The 18,883-nt window shown below is 42.0% G+C and overlaps 1 protein-coding gene across 2 annotated transcripts; it reads right to left on the bottom strand.

Moving 5' to 3' along the window:
• Window positions 1-15,077: 15,077 nt before the first annotated feature.
• Window positions 15,078-18,861, bottom strand: LOC112080470 (cell adhesion molecule CEACAM20-like). Of its 2 annotated transcripts, none has more exons than XM_070442601.1 (6): window positions 18,599-18,861; window positions 17,915-18,032; window positions 17,671-17,699; window positions 17,309-17,395; window positions 16,972-17,013; window positions 15,078-16,816 (listed from the first exon to the last, which is right to left on the bottom strand). In XM_070442601.1, exons 1-5 carry the CDS (start codon window positions 18,837-18,839, stop codon window positions 16,985-16,987), a joined length of 504 nt encoding a protein of 167 aa, XP_070298702.1. In that variant the 5' UTR covers window positions 18,840-18,861; the 3' UTR covers window positions 15,078-16,816; window positions 16,972-16,984. The 2 variants fall into 2 exon arrangements, with proteins under 2 accessions (XP_070298702.1, XP_024002022.1); XM_024146254.2 differs by having other exon boundaries at window positions 17,313-17,395.
• Between the last annotated feature and the right edge of the window lie 22 nt (window positions 18,862-18,883).

Genomic DNA, 18,883 nt, shown 5'->3' with positions numbered 1-18,883 from the left:
CCTTGGAAAACCGGTCGACCACAGTCAGGGTGGCAGTGATTCCCTCAGATGGGGGGAGACCCGTGACGAAATCCAGGGATATGTGGGACCAGGGACGGTGAGGGACAGGCAGCTGTTTTTTTCCCGGTCTGCCCAAGAACAGGTTCTTCATGTCAGACAGGTCCTTCAGCGCCTCCTGGAGAACCAAATGTTTGTGAAAGCCAAGAAGTGTGAGTTCCACCGCTCCACAATCTACTTTCTGCGATATGTCATCGCTGAGGGAAATGTCCGGATGGATCCTGGAAAGGTGAAAGCAGTGGTGGATTGGCCTCAACCTACATCCATGGTGCAGTTGCAATGCTTCCTGGGTTTTGCTAACTTCTGCCTCCGTTTCGTTCGGGGTTACAGCACCCTGGTGGACCCCCTCTCTGCACTCACCTCTCCCAAAGTATGGTTTACATGGTCTCCAGCTGTCGACAGAGCCTTTGTGGAACTGAAGMATCGGTTCACCACAGCACCCATCCTCATCCATCCGGACCYGTCCYGTCAATTTGTGGTCRAGGTTGATGCTTCTGATGTTCGAGTGGGGGCCATCCTGTCCCAGCGATCTACCAGGACCAAAAGCTTCATCCCTGTGCCTTCCTGTCCCATCATCTCAATCCTGCAGAGAGGAACTACGATGTAGGCAACCGAGAACTCCTGGCAGTCAAGATGGAGCTGGAAGAGTGGTGGCACTGGCTGGAAGGAGCAGAWCAGCCATTCCTGGTCTGGACYGACCATYCAGGCAGRCCCGGTGSGCTCTCTTGTCAAAGAATGTGAAGCCTRACACCCTCTCCCGCCTATACAGTTCCTCTGCCATRCCCTCAGTCTCCGAAACCATTCTCCCTACCTCATACCTTGCAGCCTCAATGGGTTGGGGTATTGAGACACTGGTTCGCAAGGCACAACGTTCTCAGCCTGGACCTGAAGGGGGCCCGGCTAACCGGCTGTTTGTCCCTAATTCAGTCCGGTCCCGGGTTCTGGAATGGGAACATTCCTCCAGGCTGACCTGTCATCCCAGTTCCCACCGTACCCTAGCATTCCTCCGACAACGTTTCTGGTGGCCCACAATAGTTCCTGACGTCTCTGCCTTCGTCGCCGCGTGCACAGTGTGTGCCCAGAACAAGATTTCACGGCAAGCTCCTTCTGGATTTCTTCAGCCACTACCGGTCCTCATCGTCCCTGGTCTCATAGCTCTCTTGACTTTGTCACTGGGCTTCCCCCGTCTGATGGCAACACCGTCATTCTGACAGTGGTGGATTGGTTCTCAAAGGCCGCTCATTTCATCCCACTCCCCAAACTTCCTTCTGCCAAGGAAAAGGCCCAGCTCATGGTGCAGCACGTCTTCAGGATCCATGGACTCCCGGTGGATATGGTTTCCGACCGGGGTCCTCAGTTTTCGTCTCAGTTCTGGAAGGMGTTCTGCACCCTTATTGTGGCRTCAGCCAGCCTATCCTCCRGATTCCATCCCCAGTCGAACGGCCAGTCAGAGTGAGCTAACYAGGACCTGGAGACCACCCTAAGATGCCTGGTCTCAACCATCCCTACTACCTGGAGCCGACAACTGGTCTGGGTGGAGTATGCCCGGAACACCCTTCCCTGTTCAGCTACSGGACTCTCCCCTTTTGAGTGCTCCATGGGGTATCAACCTCCACTCTTCCCAGAACAAGAACCAGAAGTCAACTCTGCCCAGATGTTTGTTCCTGACCGCTGYTGACGTACCTGGAGARGAGCACGGGTCGCACTGGCTGTCCACACGGGACTTGCCCCTTCGGGTAGTATGTCTTTCAARTCAAACAGCGTGYTTTCCCGTACTCCTGCTTCTATTCTCTTTTGCTAGTCCTCCCGGTTTTGACCCTTGCCTGTTATCTGGACTCCATACCCGCCTGSCTAACCATTCTGCTTGCCCTGACCTCGAGCCTGCCTGCCACTCTGTACCTCCTGGACTCTGAACTGGTTTTGACCCTTTGCCTGTCCACGACCATTCTCTTGCCTACCTCTTTTGGATTGATTAATAAATATCAAAGACTCAAACCATCTGCCTCCYGTGTCCGYATCTGGGTCTCRCCTTGTGCCCTTATAGTTTCAGGCCCCGAAGTGAACAGAATTATATGCTCGCAAACTYGATCACAAAYGAGGGCTGAGGGGCTTAGTTTGCCAACTTCCCTTGCCTGGCTAATTGTTTGGACCAACGGCAAAGATGACCGTGGGGAWTCCCCCAAGGGAATAAGGCGAGGGTAAGTGGAAGAAGGTGTGTCTTTTACGTGTTTGAAACGCAGCCTCTAGAGATGTCTGTTCGAAGTCTATGTTTACCGTTCTCCCTTTTTATATGTCAGACTTAGTTGTTGTTATGATCATAAAAATTTAAAATGTACAATTTATTTCCACTAACTGTAAAAATAATACAACCAATTTTGAGCTTTACTAGCAAACATTGCTGTTGCCAAAAATATGGGACCTGTTCAGCAGGGCACAACGTTACAGAATGGTCATGTATAAATGTTTTGTGTAGAGGCAATCGTGACTGCGGTACAAACAAACAATAACAACACTTCAAAATTGACCAGGAACATACCGATGAAGTATGACTTATTAACACACGAGGAAGTTTTACTTATTAAACATACCGATGAAGTACGACATATTGAACATACCGATGAAGTATGATGTATTGCCAGCTAATGATTGTATTCCCTATACATATTGTATCAGTTTAGTGAACTGAGAATTGTTCATTTTACTGAACCAAATCTTAATATCAGTCAATTCTACTAGGCCTAACCCTGATTGCAGACTAACTTTGATACTAGCCCTACCATGTAAAATATTGATAAACCAATATTAACTGGGTACATTACAAAATTATAGTGTCACGGAAGCACGCCTTGTTGGCCTCCCTTGTCCCATTGCATATTGACAGGCTACCTGTATGACATCATCATTGTGTCCTCCTGGCTCTGCCAACTGCCGTATCTGCTGCTTTGCTGATTTATTGTACAACTTGTAGATCTGTCATACTGCATGTAGATCAGTGGAGGCTCCTCAGAGGAGGAAGGCGAGGACCATCCTCCTCAGTGAAATTTCAAAAAAATAGTGAAACATTAAAAAAGTTATCCTTTTAGATAAACTATGCTCAAATATTCATATTTCACAATAATTGTTAATACACTGTTTGCAATGAAGGTCTATAGTAACTTCAACAGCACTGTCTGGGCTAGCACCATGGTGTAGCCAGAGGACAGTTACCTTCCGTCCTCCTCTGGCTACATTGACTTCAATACAAAACCTAGGAGGCTGGTATGCCTCACCCACTTCCATAGACATATATGGTAATTATGACCACTTCCGGAGGACGTCTCCAACCAATCAAGCTTTTGCAGTATGAACTGACATGTTGTCCATCCAATCATAGATATAGGATCAGAGAATGAACCTTTGTGTTGTATTGGATTGCGCCACAGAGCATTATGGGGTTCTATGTGTGAGAAGCTTGGTGAGTAGGGTAGAGTGATGTTGAGCGTTTTTGGTAATTATTCAATTCAAATTAGTTTTTTTAAATTACAGAGATTGGTGGAGGTATATTATAAATAGTTTTCTTGGATTTAGAACTTTATTTTTGTGTCAGTTAGTGAAATGTGTCTACATGTGCCTTGCTAACTTCAGTAGCTAGCTAGCTACAGCGCAATGTGTGTATTTCTTTGCCGAATGGTAGAAATGGCCAACGCTCGCGAAAATGTTGTGGATTTTTGTTGAAGAACCCTTTCATTCTCTGGGGTACACTGAAAAGGTGTAAATTAAAAGTGAGGATAACCTCTGCTGAGATCAGTTTCATGAAGAAGGATGAAAAGTGAGGGGCATTCCAAATGGTATCAAATGTATAGCAGGTTAACAGGAAGCTTTCATCAAGCCGCCTGTAATTGCACGTTCCGAAGCTTCTGAGATGTTGAAAACAATTCCGAATGATTTGATAGCTTCACGCATCATCCATTAAAAGTTAGATTAGAAAGGTTGACGCAGCACATTTTTTGCGCTGCGGCTCAGAGCTTTGCATTTTCCTCCAGTATTTAATTAGCAAAGATGTAACAGATAATCACTCCGACAGACACAATCAAAACTCATTACATAAATGTTGCAGCAGCATAGGCTACACCTAAACATTAGAAATCTGACATGCTGTATGGGATGAAAACAATACTTATTTTCCGTCTGATCAACTGTAGGGTATTAATAAGAGCAGGTGCATACAGCCTGGCACCCCTGGGTAAACTAATACAAATACACTGCGTGTCAGAGAGAAAATTTGAACGTAATCAAATTTAGATTATATTAAAATTGGGCTGGCTAGGCTGCATATGCGTTTTTATTCCAAAAGTATTACCTGGAAATTAATCAATCAACATAATAGTGATGGCAGATGTGAGTCATATTTTTTATCTACAGTTGCATAGGCCTACATGATGCAAACATGCATAAAGCAAGCTCAGCCCTGTGAGTTCTATTGTCTATCAGTTTTGTCTATGTGTCTGGGTAGAGTGTCACGCCCCTGATCTGTTTCACTTGCCTTGTGCTTGTCCCACCCCCCTCCAGGTGTCGCCCATCTTCCCCATTATCCCTGGTACTTATACCTGTGTTCTCTGTTTGTCTGTTGCCAGTTCATCTTGTTTGTCAAGTCAACCAGCGTATTGTCTCAGCTCCTGCTTTCCCTAGTCTCACTTTTTCTCACCCTCCTGGTTTTGACCCTTGCCTGTCCTGACTCTGAGCCTGCCTGCCTGACCACTCTGCCAGCCCCTGACCCTGAGCCTGCCTGCCGTCCTGTACCTTGCCCCTTCTCTGGATTACCGACCTCTGCCTGACCTGACCCTGTTCCCGCCTGCCGTACTGTACCTTTGTCCCACTACTCTGGATTATCGACCCCTGCCTGCCTTGACCTGTCGTTTGCCTGCCCCTGTTGCTGTAATCAGCATTGTTACTTCAACACAGTCTGCATTTGGGTCTTACCTGGAACCTGACATAGAGGAAATCCCCCTCCTAATCTAGTCTAAATATAATGTATATGAACAAATATAAGGTAGCTGCAGTTTGAGAGGGTTTTTATCCCCCCCAGAGCCAGGAGTTTTTTAAAACCATGGTTTTAAAACTGGTCCCATCATAGCCCATATAAAACCTTTTACAACTGATTAATCACCTTATAGGGTCCAGAGTTTTCCTAGTTTGGTTAACATATAAGGAAAAACTCCAGGCCCCAGGGGGTAAAAATTGCCCTACCGCTCTGGTACATATGGTGCCACCAGTCTGCTTGCAGTTGTCAGTTATCGTCAGGTATGTGGATGATCAGGGCTTTATTCAGGAACATTTCTTGGGCTACTTTGATGTGTCAAGTGGGAAAAATGCACAGTCTGTGTTTGACTTTATGAATTTTGAGATGTCTGAGTTTAACTTCATAGAGAAACTTATTGTCCAAACCTAAGACGGCGCAGCTGTAATGGAATGTATCTGCTATTTGTATTTACAGCTAAGTCCCCTAATGTTCCTTGATTTTAGATAATCCACTACCATTGTCAACTTTCTCCTGACATGAACTGAAGCCACGACGTCTCATGTGCCCGCTCATCCACTGGCACATTGAATGTTTCCCTTCCAAGCACTGTGAGTACCCTATCAATTTTCTCTGATTACTGTATGTAGAGTCAATCACATACACCATTATATTATTACACATCAATGATTTTACTCCTTGCTTGGACTAACTCATTCTTAGCTCTTTTGTCTAACTGTTGTGGTGGAATTATTGAAATCAAAAGGAGAGACTTTTAGATTTCTTCAAAACAATCAAACTTTATTATTTMATTCCTGCAGTAATGGAGCTGGTCGGTAATCACCCCTGGAGGTACTGAGAACTCAACGAGCGGATTTGAGCCACAGCTTTTTATAGCAAAGTCCATCCTCCTGGATGTTCATGACAAACAACAGATGTATGGAATGGGTCACAAGGTTACTAATAATTCACAGCAAAYAGTATCTGCTGTAAATACTGTCGTCATTGTGTAGAGACCAGGGTCATGCTCTGGAGTGCGGTATCACCCAAAGACATCGTAAATCCCCTGTCAGTGTTAATCTCCCAGAGACCCACTTTCAGTTCACACAGACACAATAGAGKTATAAGAACCCTCTATTCTGTTGCATAAAACAACCATTTGATGCAATAACAACATTATAACATAATCTTGTAATTTCTGGTCTGACACTGTGTAGTGTCTTGTGTTATTGTTTTTTGTCTTCCCAGTAAAATCCTGTCCTGCACTAGTCAAGACTCTGAACACCTCAACTCATGCCTCATACCCTCATTCAATCACTGCTGTGAYCCCTATCCAACACTGTGTAAGTAGCCCTCTCATTCCCCTTCCTCATAATATTGTACTATAAATGTATTTATTAAATGCTTTAGATTAAAATAATTAGTCTTTGATGATTTTTGAAACACACTTTGTGGTCTCCATGCGTTCCGCGCCTATACCATGAGTCTCCCATCCTCCTCAACTTTTCACGTCACCAGCCTCCACTGATGTAGATGTTTATGTTTATGCCAGTAAACAATAATATAGGATTATATGAGCTCCTAATAATWTTTCACAATGTCTTCACCACACATTGGAAAATGAAGAGGATTTATTATATGGAGATAAGTGGGTGGGTGGGGGAGGGGATGGAGTAGAGAGCGAGTGAGAGAGAGAAAGAATGAGAACTCCTTCACAGGTGTAAGTTGAGGAGTGTCTGATGGTGGGTAGGTGGACCCAGGTGCTCTGCCATTTTCTGCCACTGCAATGAAACCAACAACAACAAAAACAAAATGAAAAAAACACATCAAGATTGGTCAAATGGAAGAGTCCAAGAAATAACTTTTATGTTTGAATTTTTTCCTGACTTACATAACTTACATACTTCTCTGTTTTGGGACATGACAGAGGCACATGTGAATGCACAAATGGAGAGGTGAGGGAAGAGACTAATTTGGTATTTGTATTTTTTTTCAGTCATCATTCATTTTATTCTTACACCTGATAGAATGGTCATGTATTTTAGTTGTTGCCTCAAACATAGTAATGCATGCTGTTGATAACTTAGTTGACTTTCACTGTCATTGCTGGTACACTAATAAACAACTAAGATAATGTGCTGTACTATAGAGATGACAGCCCATACTTGCACTGTAGACAGTGGTCCATGTACCCAGTGGTGGAAAGAGTACTCAATTGTCATACTTGAGTAAAAGTAAAGATACCTTAATAGAAAATGACTCAAGTAAAAGTGAAAGTCACCCAGTAAAAAACTACTTGAGTAAAAGTCTAAAAGTATTTGGTTTTAAATATACTTAAGTATCAAAAGTAAAAGTAAAAGTATAAATAATTTCAAGCAAACCAGACGGCAAAATTAAAAAAAAAAATGTTTATTGAAGGATAGTCAGGGGCAGACTCCAACACTCAGACATCATTTACAATAATTTACAAAGCGTTTGTGTTTAGTGAGTCTGCCAGATCTGAGGCAGTAGGGGATGACCAGGAATGTTCTCTTGATAAGTGTGTTAATTGGACCATTTTCCTGTCAAAACGTAACGAGTACTTTTGGGTGTCAGGGAAAATGTAGGGAGTAAAAAGTACATTATTTTCTTTAGGAATGTAGTGAAGTAAAAGTAAAAGTTGCCAAAAATATAAATAGTAAAGTGCACATACTCCAAAAAACTACTTAAGTAGTACTTCTAAGTATTTTTWATTAAGTACTTTACACCACTGCATGTACCATTGCACTTTTTTGGATCTGTCTTTTCTGGCACTCTGCAGTGCATCTCTTCCACTGTGAACTTCAATCTGAATGAACACACACAGACAGGATTGGTATTGAAACTCTTAGGTGGCACATACACATTATTTGCTGGTCCAAATTCACTCCCTAACCCTCCTCTTGGACCTGACCTAACCCTTAGATTTTTCTTAAGGGTCTGGATAGATATAATCAGGAAAGCGGTGGCGCTTACACCATATTGCTTACAAATTTACAAACATCGAAGGGTTAGGGCCAAGGAAAATAGTTAAGGAGTGAACTGGGACCGGCTGAGTCACTATGGGTAAATGTTATTTATTTAACCTTTATTTAACTAGGCAAATCAGTTAAAAACAAATTCTTATTTACAATGATGTCCTACCCCGGCCAAACCCGGACGACGCTGGGCCAATTGTGCGCCGCTCTAAGGGACTCCCAATCACGGGGTAGGAACCAGGTACTGCAGTGACGCCCCTGGCACTTAGATGCAGTGTCTTAGACCACTGCGCCACTCGGGAGCTGAAGACCAAAATCACACAGGGATCATTTTTATATATACGTGCGTGAACGAGCATGCTTACACTGGAAATAGAATGCATGGGAGTCAATGAGAGAAAACAGACAGGCTATGAGTGTCAACGGCATCACAAGTGTATAGAACGGCAGATTAGATTGATATTTGTCTCGAGGTACAATGCTGATAAAATGAGCTGATCAATTCTTGTGCATTGTTACCGAGTCTGGAGTTGTGAAGTGCAGGTTAGAGTTTTTTGTCATGAATCTTGTTCTGGAGGCAGCTCTGCAGAGGGGTCGCTTGCTGGCACAGCCACAAAGTCATAMAATCAGATTTTAAACCTAACCCTAACCTTAAATTAATACCAATTCATTTCTACAATATAGCCAGCTGGCCTATCTAAGGGAGAATCGCTCAGTTTTGCCTCCAGGACAAGACTGAAGAAAATAAATGTCAACATATTTGGGATGTACAGTTAAAAAGTGTCTATTTAGTGTAAATAAGTTCAACTGCTAGACAATATTATGTATAGACTAGCGCTTATGAAAAACCATGTAGCAATGTATGAATGAAACGTTATTATACTTTTATAAACTGTATCGTGTTTTGAAATGATATATCACATCATCAGTGTCATTTTCTTGACTTTATCTCCTTTGTTGCTTACAGCTGATTTGATTGTACAGTTCAAATTAAGTGGTTAAAATGAATCAAATCTGTTTTAGAGATTGAGTGGGTTGTTTGTAGAATGGGAATTCAAGGAATGTTTATGATTTTCCCAACTTTGCTTAGTGAAGCTTTATGGATAAAAATATATATTTTGAGCTGTAGGCTATTGTCACGCCCTGGCCTTAGTATTCTTTGTTTTCTTAATTATTTTAGTTAGGTCAGGGTGTGACATGGGGAATGTATGTGTTTTTTGTAGTGTCTAGGGTGGTTGTAAGGTTTAGGGGGTTTATTAGAGTAGTTGGGTTTATGTTTAGTATAGTAGTCTAGCTGTGTCTATGGTTGAGTGTAGGTATCTAGGAAAGTCTATGGTTGCCTGAATTGGGTCTCAATTAGAGACAGCTGGTTATTGTTGTCTCTGATTGGGAGCCATATTTAAGGCAACCATAGGCTTTAGCTGTTTGTGGGGAATTGTCTATGTTGAACGTTTGTAGCCTGTGTGTGTGCACTACGTTTATAGCTTCACGGTCGTTTGTTGTTTTTGTATAGTTTGTAATAGTGTTTCGTTTCATGTTCATCTTCGTAGTAAAATAAAAGAAGATGGCTTATTTTCCACATGCTGCGTTTTGGTCCGTCTCTCCTCCACACGATCGTGACAGCTATGGTTTATCTGACAAATAGGCTACCTAAAGTATTTGAAAAAAATGCACCAGCTACTACTGTTTGTTTAGATCATGGACATGTAGCCTAGGCTCTGGCTGGAGAACTTGAGGAATGAGGTAACTCCAATTTCAAAACAGAATGCAACTCTTTATAATGGCTTTGCCTGACATTACTCTGGCATACGCTATGCTGTCTATTTGAATTAATGCTTACTGCTGTTGCATGTGGTTGACAGAGTCCCCCGTGTTATTTCTGCTCTGCATCCGTCACCATGGCCCCTCCTCACCTGCCTCCTCCATGGTGACCACGTTCACATGGTTGGCTGGTTCACAAGTCGATACTAAAAACCATGCATACTATTAAATAATACGATTAAATAATAATAGTTMAATTACAAAAAAATTACAAATGACATATACAACAGTATTTGCAATGGTTAAAATAATTTGGTTGCAAAAATTTGGTTGCAAATGTGACTGGGAACATGTAGAGACGTATGACCATAAGTCTGTGTACGACCAGTTACAGTAAAATAATGTGGTTGCAAATGTGATTGGCTATATGCCTACACATCTACATACATCATAGGAATTAGAATTACTAGTGATGCCACTGTGGGATTCTGGGAAAAATAAAATGACAAACACAGGTCCATAACTGTAGATGGAGACTCCGTAACTCTCCTGGAGCTTACGGTATTACGTCAAAGATATCATTTGAGAATCAACTGTTCATTTATTTGAATAGCAATTTAAGAAATTTAAGGGTGGTTCACACCCAAAAATATATACAATTTCAGCCAATATCTATTCACTATAGATTTGATATCTTTTAATTGTCTTTGTTATAGGTGAGTGCATGATCCACTCCAAAAACATGTGAGAATGTCAATGTACTGTTAATCAACTTACATTCACACTTGTATCAAGGATCAAAATACAATTTTCAGTTTTATTTTTCAAGGGTTCTACTCCGCTAGCCAGCACCTCACCTAAACAGGTGTGCGTTTCTTCCACCTCGAGAAATACCCAATTCTAGCAATTAATCCAATCTGCCTGTCTCACTCTAGGTAACTGATGCCTGAAACCAGAGAAACAGACATACACTGAAGAAGGTGGACACTGAAACATTTGTGTTAGTTTTCCCCCCTGCCTGCTAAAATACAAAAATATAAAGAGTCAGTTTGGAAGTTTTATATATTTTTGTGTATAAACTCTCTTTCATTTTTTGGACTTCGCTGTTTATTGGTTTAACACACCAACATTTTGAGTTCGAGGTTGAGTGCGATAGTGCTTTCTTTCTTAAAAACATGTTTTTTTTCATARAAATACTTAACTCATACACTGCTTATTCGGCTAGTGTAGTATCATTAGTAATAAATTAACCCTTGTTTGGTGTTCATGATTTTGTTATTAACCCAATGTTCACAGGTCTGATGGACCCACAAGATTATTGAGTATTTAAAACAATACGGCCATAACAATTTACGTAAAAATACTTAATACTTAATACTTAGATATTTACTTATATAAATTAAAAGCAATACAGACAGCATACATGGTTAATATTTGCCATTTACCTGTCACGACTTCCACCGAAGTCGGTCCCTCTCCTTGTTCGGGCGGCGTTCGGCGTTCGACGTCACCGGTCTTCTAGCCATCGCCGCTCCACCTTTCATTTTCCATTTGTTTTGTCTTGTTTTCCCGCACACCTGGTTCACATTCCCTCCTCAGTCTAAATGTATATTACCCTCTGTTTCCCCCATGKCTGTGTGTGGAATTGTTCTTTGTGTAGGGTGTTACGCTACAGGTTGGCTTGCGCTAGGTTTGTTTCAAACCTAGGTTTGTTTGTTTTGTTTAATCCGGTTCATGTTACTGTGGTTGTGCTTTGTGCTGCCTCGCCTGTGCCTTTGGGCCAGGGTGTATATTAAAGTTCTCCTGTTATCACCCATCTCTGCTCTCCTGCGCCCGACTTCCCGGCAACCAGTCACTCACCCCGTTACATTACCTCTGCTAGATCACATTTATCAATAAAATCGCTATTTGTTTAAAAATATATATATACAGTATAATCAAGACATGGGTGGAATAAATCATGTTTATCTTGAACAAATATAAATTAATCAAGGTTTTCATCACTATTGATTTATTGTTTATTGCTTTGAACTGAACAAATTGGAGGGACAAATTTTACTGTGTGTGTGTGTGTTGCAAATGTATTTCTTGCACTTGATGCATGTGTACAGTGTCTTCCTGTCCTTCTTGGGTCCACACACATCGCARCGCTCTTCTTGTTGCTACTGGCTGCAATCTAGAATGATGAAAACACTTAGTTMAGGAATTTYACTAACATCTCACTCACTCACAAATATAGTTACAGCAGGCCAAGGTAGGAGAGTCAGACACACACACATGCAACAACATCACTCACACTTACTTCCGGTATTGGAGTTGTTGGTTCTGTGGGTCGGGCGGATGAGGCACCAGCATCCTCCTCCTGAATCGTCCTCACGGTGGCTGCAGAAGCTGGGGTCCTTGGGATATGTTGCCTCCTCAGGATTTGAGGTCTTACCAATGCCTTGCCCAGCTCCTCGAGAAAGAGCCATCTCCTCTGGAGCTTCCCTCTGATCCAATTTGGGTTCAACGCCATCCAGATGACAAACGAGTTGTATGCCGAGATGTCCAAGATGTTGAAGAATATCACAAGCGGCCAGCATAGGGTTCTTCTTTTGCAGCTGTAGCCAGTCACCAACCTGTCTAAATTGTCCACCCCTCCTTTAGKGGCATTGTAATTTTTGATGTTCCTGGCCACAGATTCTTCCATCCTTATGCAGCGTACTCACGAGTACCCCATTTTTGGCTTTCTTTGGCAYGTAGGACTCTAGGGACGTGTCGGCCGTGGACACAAACTTAGAGGAATTAATAGGCCTGTTACGTGTATTCAACAGCTGAGGTGGGAGCTCTGGCTTGTTTTTTCATACAGTTCCTACCATCGTCAGCTTCCTCTTGAGGAGCTCCTGTTCCAGCTTGTGCGAAGTAAAAAAGTTATTGAATGTGATGTTGTGGCCACAGAGTCCCTGTGTCACGTCCAGGACACCCCGCATCCCTTGGTTCTTCTCAGGGGCTCCTCCATCTGTCTTCCCGTATACACTTATATAATGAAGCAGCATCACAGGCAGCCCAGATATTGATTCCATATTCTGTATTGCCTGAAGGGTCAGCGGCCCCTAAATGGCATTTAGCTAATCATCAACAGTAACTTTGGGCCCAGGGTTGTAAAACAGGGGAAGGCGGTCCACCCACTTGTCCCACACTGACCTAATGGCAGCTAGCTTGTCTCTCTGCCGCCAAGCTGGTCTGGTGTCTCGGTTATCGAGGCGGATAATTCTGGAAATAGTGTAGTTTTCCAGAGACATTGTTGCACAGAAARGGTCTCTATCAGTTTCTGCATCTGACAGGGATTCTGTAGATTCCCCATTGGATCTGGGTCTATTTAGTCAGATATCGTTTTGCCAAATACCACTGAAAAATAGGTGTTTGACAAATATTTATGTCACTATTTTAGTTGACTAAATTAACACTGACCTCAACACAAGTAATCTGTATAAGGTCACGATTGGTTGTGTGCATGGACAACGTTTAGTTTGCTCAATCCCAGTCAACGGGGGCGTCATGGTTACGTGAGGGCTGTAGGTAATGCTTTTCTATGGAAGAAARGCCTTCTTCTCTGTGGGACCAAGTTTTCACTGTGAAGAGTTAATTTCACATGGTCAGATGTAAGCTTGCGTTCATTGGGAGTGTCTTTTGAACGATCCTATGCAGGCATTTTGTTTCTAGCTTCAACCGTTCTGCTGATGTCACTCAAAAGTACTCTAGGYCAGGCTTCAAGTGAGGCATGCCTTTCTGCCATGTAGTAGGGGAGGGGCAAATTCATTGGATTAAGGTTAGGGTTATGTCTAGGATTAGGCCCTAACCCTAGCTTCATGTCCACATCCCGGCTCAACCCTAAACCTAGCCTCAACCTTGACCCTAGCTTTCATATCAACTCCCTGCTCAACCCTAACCCTAACCCTAACCTTAACCCATGTCACTCAAAAGCACATTAATTCTAGGTCACGCTTCAAGTGAGGCCTACCTTTCTGCCATGTAGAGGAGGGAGTTGCAAATTAAATAACTGTTAATTGGATTAAAGTGGAACTGACAGCGTTTTAGCAACATCAAATGTTATTACAATTTGATTATATACACCTTTTTTACATTTTTTGACAAGCAAGAACTTAGATATGGTCAAATTCACATGTTCATAAATTGATAGAATGTTTTGGAATGACGTAGATTGAGACATTTGTGGAAATTATATAGCAATATACAGTGGGAAAGCGGCCATGTGTTTGAACAGTTAACCCGCACTAAATCCTCCTGTTGAAGTCAATCAAAAGCAAATTAACTCTAGGTCAAGTTTCAAGTGTGGCCTACCTTTCTGACCTGTAGTAGGGGGAGGGGCAAATTAATCAACTCCCACGTCAACACTAACTCTTACCCTGACCCTAACCCTAGCTTCATGTTGACTCCCGGCTCAACCCCCACTTCATCTCCAAATCTTGGCTAAACCCTAACCATAACTCTAACACTAACTTCTCGTCCAAATCCTGTCTCAACCCTAATTCCAAGAGCTGATCCAAGATGTGGAAGGCTAGGGTTTGGGTTATGGCTAGGTTTGAACCGGGATGTTACTAATGGTTTTCTTTGAGACTGTGGTCCCAGCTCTCTTCAGGTCATTGACCAGGTCCTGCCGTGTAGTTCTGGGCTGATCCCYYACCTTCCTCATGATCATTGATGCCCCACAAGGTGAGATCTTGCATGGAGCCCCAGACCGAGGGTGATTGACCGTCATCTTGAACTTCTTCCATTTTCTAATAATAGCGCCAACAGGTCTACAATTTTATCCCTGATGTCCTTACACAGCTCTCTCGTCTTGGCCATTGTGGAGAGGTTGGAGTCTGTTTGATTGAGTGTGTGGACAGGTGTCTTTTATACAGGTAACGAGTTCAAACAGGTGCAGTTAATACAGGTAATGAGTGGAGAACAGGAGGGCTTCTTAAAGAAAAACTAACAGGTCTGTGAGAGCCGCAATTCTTATTGGTTGGTAGGTGATCAAATACTTATGTCACGCAATAAAATGCAAATTAATTACTTAAAAATCATACAATGTGATTTTCTGGATTTTTGTTTTAGATTCCGTCTCTCACAGTTGAAGTGTACCTATGATAAAAATTACAGACATGCTTACATGCTTTGTAAGTAGGAAAACCTGCAAAATCGGCAGTGTATCAAATATTTCTTCTCCCCACTGTACATACAGTATGTACATACAGTACCAGTCAAAAGTTTGGACACACCTACTCATTCAAGGGTTTTCTTTATTTGTATTATTTTCTACATTGTATAATAACAGTGAAGACATCAAAACTATAAAATAACACATATGGAATCATGCAGTAAGCAAAAAAAGTGTTAAACAAATCAAAATATATATATTTTATATTTCTTCAAAGTAGCCACCCTTTGCCTTGATGACAGCATTGCATTCTCTCAACCAGCTTCATGAGGAATGCTTTTCCAACAGTCTTGAATGAGTTCCCACATATGCTGAGCACTTGTTGGCTGCTTTTCCTTCACTCTGCTGTCCAACTCATTCCAAACCATCTCAATTGGGTTGAGGTCGGGTGACTGTGGAGKCCAGCACCGTCACTCTCCTTCTTGGTCAAATAGCCCTTACACAGCCTGGAGGTGTGTTTTGGGTCATTGTCCTGTTCAAATGATAGTCCCACTAAGCGCAAACCAGATGGGATGGCGTATCGCTGCAGAATGCTGTGGTAGCCATGCTGGTTAAGTGTGCCAGCAAAGCACCCCCACACCATCACACCTCCTCCTCCATGCTTCACAGTGGGAACCACACATGCGGAGCTCATCCGTTCACCTACTCTGCGTCTCACAAGACACTGAGGTTGGAATGAAAAATCTCAAATTTGGACTCAAGCAAGTCTTCTTCCTATTGGTGTCCTTTAGTAGTGATTTCTTTATAGAAATTCAACCATGAAGGCCTGATTCATGCAGAGTCCTCTGAACAGTTGATGTTGAGATGTGTCTGTTACTTGAACTCTGTGAAGCATTTATTTGGGCTGCAATCTGAGGCTGCTAACTCTAATGAACTTATCCTCTGCAGCAGAGGTAACTCTGGGTCTTCCTTTCCTGTGGCGTTCCTCATGAGAGCCAGTTTCTTTATGGCGCTTGATGGTTTTTGTGACTGTGCGTTGGGCTATTAACCGAAGGGTTGCTCGATTGAATCCCCGAGCTAACAAGGTAAAAATCTGTAATTTGATGGTTTTTGGAAATCTGTCCTTTGGTCTGATGCGTCCAAATGTGAGATTTTAGGTTCCAACCGCCTTGTCTTTGTGAGACACAGAGTAGGTGAACAGATGATTTCAGCATTTGTGGTTCCTACCTTGAAGCATGGAGGAGGAGGTGTGATGGGGCTTTGCTGGTGACACTGTCAGTGATTTATTTAGAATTCAAGGCACACTTAACCACCATGGCTACCACAGCAKTCTGCAGCGATAYCACATCCCATCTGGTTTGCGCTTATTTTTTTCTGTATTTTTTTTWATTTAACTAGGCAAGTCAGTTAAGAAARAAATCTTATTTACAATGAAGGCCTGTGCGATAACTGCCTTGTTCAGGCACAGAACGACAGATTTTTACCTTGTCAGCTCGGGGATTAGATCGAGCAACCACTAGGCTACCTGCCGCTTAGTGGGACTATAATTTGTTTTTCAAAAGGACAATGACCCATCACACATCCAGGCTGTGTAAGGGCTATTTGACCAAGAAGGAGAGTGATGGAGTACTGCATCAAATGAGCTGGACTCCACAATCACCTGGCCTCAACCCAATTGAGATGGTTTGAGATGAGTTGGGCCGCAGAGAGAAGGAAAAGCAGCCATCAAGTGCTCAGCATATGTGGGAACTCCTTCAAGACTGTTGGAAAAGCATTCCAGGTGAAGCTGGTTGAGAGAATGCCAAGAGTGTGCAAAGCTGTCAATGGTGTTTGAATGGAGGTCTTTTCCATTGACTTCTCTCACTGTTAGATTGAAAGTGAGGGAGAAAAGAAAGGAACATTAACTTCCATTTATCAGCTATAATACGGCATTAATACCATTTAACATATAACACATAAATCAGTTGTTTTTACAGTATTACAGTCACGTGGTGCCATGTGGTCTAACACAAACTTACCATTATCCTAGTATCATACATACTCTTGAAGTCCTGCCTTTCCTAATTTGGGATAAAGCTTACATTAAGAAAGGCATTACATAGAAGGAACAGCCACACCAACAGTTGCCATGACAAAATATGAAACCTCAAATTCCTGAACAAACTTTTACAACGATCATATGTTAATGAATAATGTAAATGGCTGTCATTGAGTCAAAAATGGAAACTTCCTGGAAAACACTATCATAGACAAACAGTCTTTGCATGCTGAATTTCTTATTAAGCAAAGTCATATTTATTACAGTAAGACTGTAATATAATACAGATATGCACATCCCAGGTAACCAGGTCTTACTCACTGTCAGGGGTAGAGGTGGAGATTGATTTTGTTGTGGGTTTTCACATACAGATGAAGGGTTCTCATATACAGGTTGTTGAGAACCTGTAAGAGATACACAAATAGAGGGGTTGTATAGATCCTGATATCTTGTCTGCATTTGTCTGCATAAGCATTGTTACATTATTAAGCAATGTCATAGTGGTGTTGTACTATATCATGTCATTTGTCTGAATCCGTATCATAATTTTGTGGAAACTGTAAGYTGCTATGGATAAGAGTATCTGCTAATTCACTAAACATAAATGTGGAGTAAACAAACATTTAAAAACCATTATTAATTAGATGTGATAACAACCTGTATGATAGAGTATGCTTACCTCCTCGATGCATTGGCTCAGCATTGGTTCTGTAWACAACAAGAAATAAACATGGAAAGGTTGCTGTTTAGAAAGTTATAAGAAGATAATATTAAATTGCTTTTGACAGTTTACAGTGCTTGTGAAATACAACCAGGCTCTCTTGTTGACCAGTTTTAATCAATGTGGAAAGTGAGCCAACATTTTCTACAAACTACAGTGATAGAAAATACCCTTGTTTGACTGCAAAGTTTTTTTTACTCACCCATTTTTCCTGATGAATAACACTGCAACACCAACTGCCCCTCCCACAACCAGCAATACTCTAATCACAATCCTAATGATGGCACCAGCAGGCAGAACTGGTGATAATGAGCCCTCTGCTGCAGAGACCAGAGACAAAACCATGAGGAGATGAAAGGCTACACAGTGAACAGGAAGTACTGCACATGTCACACCCTGACCTTAGAGAGCCTTTTTATYTCTCTATTTTGGCTAGGTCAGKKTGTGATTTGGGTGGGSATTCTAGTTTTCTATTTCTTTGTTGGCYGGGTATGGTTCCCAATCAGAGGCAGCTGTCTATCGTTGTCTCTGATTGGGAATCATRYTTAGTTAGKCARCCTGTTTTCCACCCTAGTTTGTGGGATCTTGTTTTTGCACARTTGCKGTMTAGCCCTGCAGAACTTTACGTTTGTTTATATTTTGTTGTTTTGTCGGTGTTYCAGTATTAAATTATCATGAACACTTTCTGCKCTTTGGTCTCATTCATTCAACGACGGACGTAACAGCACAATACAGTACAAATGGGTAACAATTACAACACAAAGACAACTAAAGGAATTATTTCAAAACAAGTTTGAATTGCTAAAATAATATATTAGTCAATCATCTTGCATCAAGGGTTTTAATAACTATCTCATATTGTCTTWAAAGCWTCWGMTAACTTTACCTTTTACTGACAGTTTATGGACCWCAGATGTTTTRTTTCCAGTGACMTCATTTGTTGCTGTACAGGTGTAATCCCCACTGTCAGAGTATTCACTCTTCTCTTTAGTGAACTCAGGTGAATGTCCAGGTATCTCTGTCCCGTTAAGCACCCAGGTGTAACTAGAAGTCGGTATGGAGTCAGCAGAGCAGGTCAATGTAAACTTCTGTCCTACTTCTATTTCAGATGGACCCATTATTTCCATACCATCAGGTCCATCTGTAACACAGATCACCAGTTCCAATTAGA

This window comes from Salvelinus sp. IW2-2015, unplaced genomic scaffold (assembly GCF_002910315.2).
Source record: "Salvelinus sp. IW2-2015 unplaced genomic scaffold, ASM291031v2 Un_scaffold16327, whole genome shotgun sequence".
In the NCBI taxonomy this organism is placed as follows: Eukaryota; Metazoa; Chordata; class Actinopteri; order Salmoniformes; family Salmonidae; genus Salvelinus; species Salvelinus sp. IW2-2015.
The sequence above is the reverse complement of the archived record's forward strand: the minus strand, read 5'-3'. Positions and strand labels throughout refer to the sequence as shown.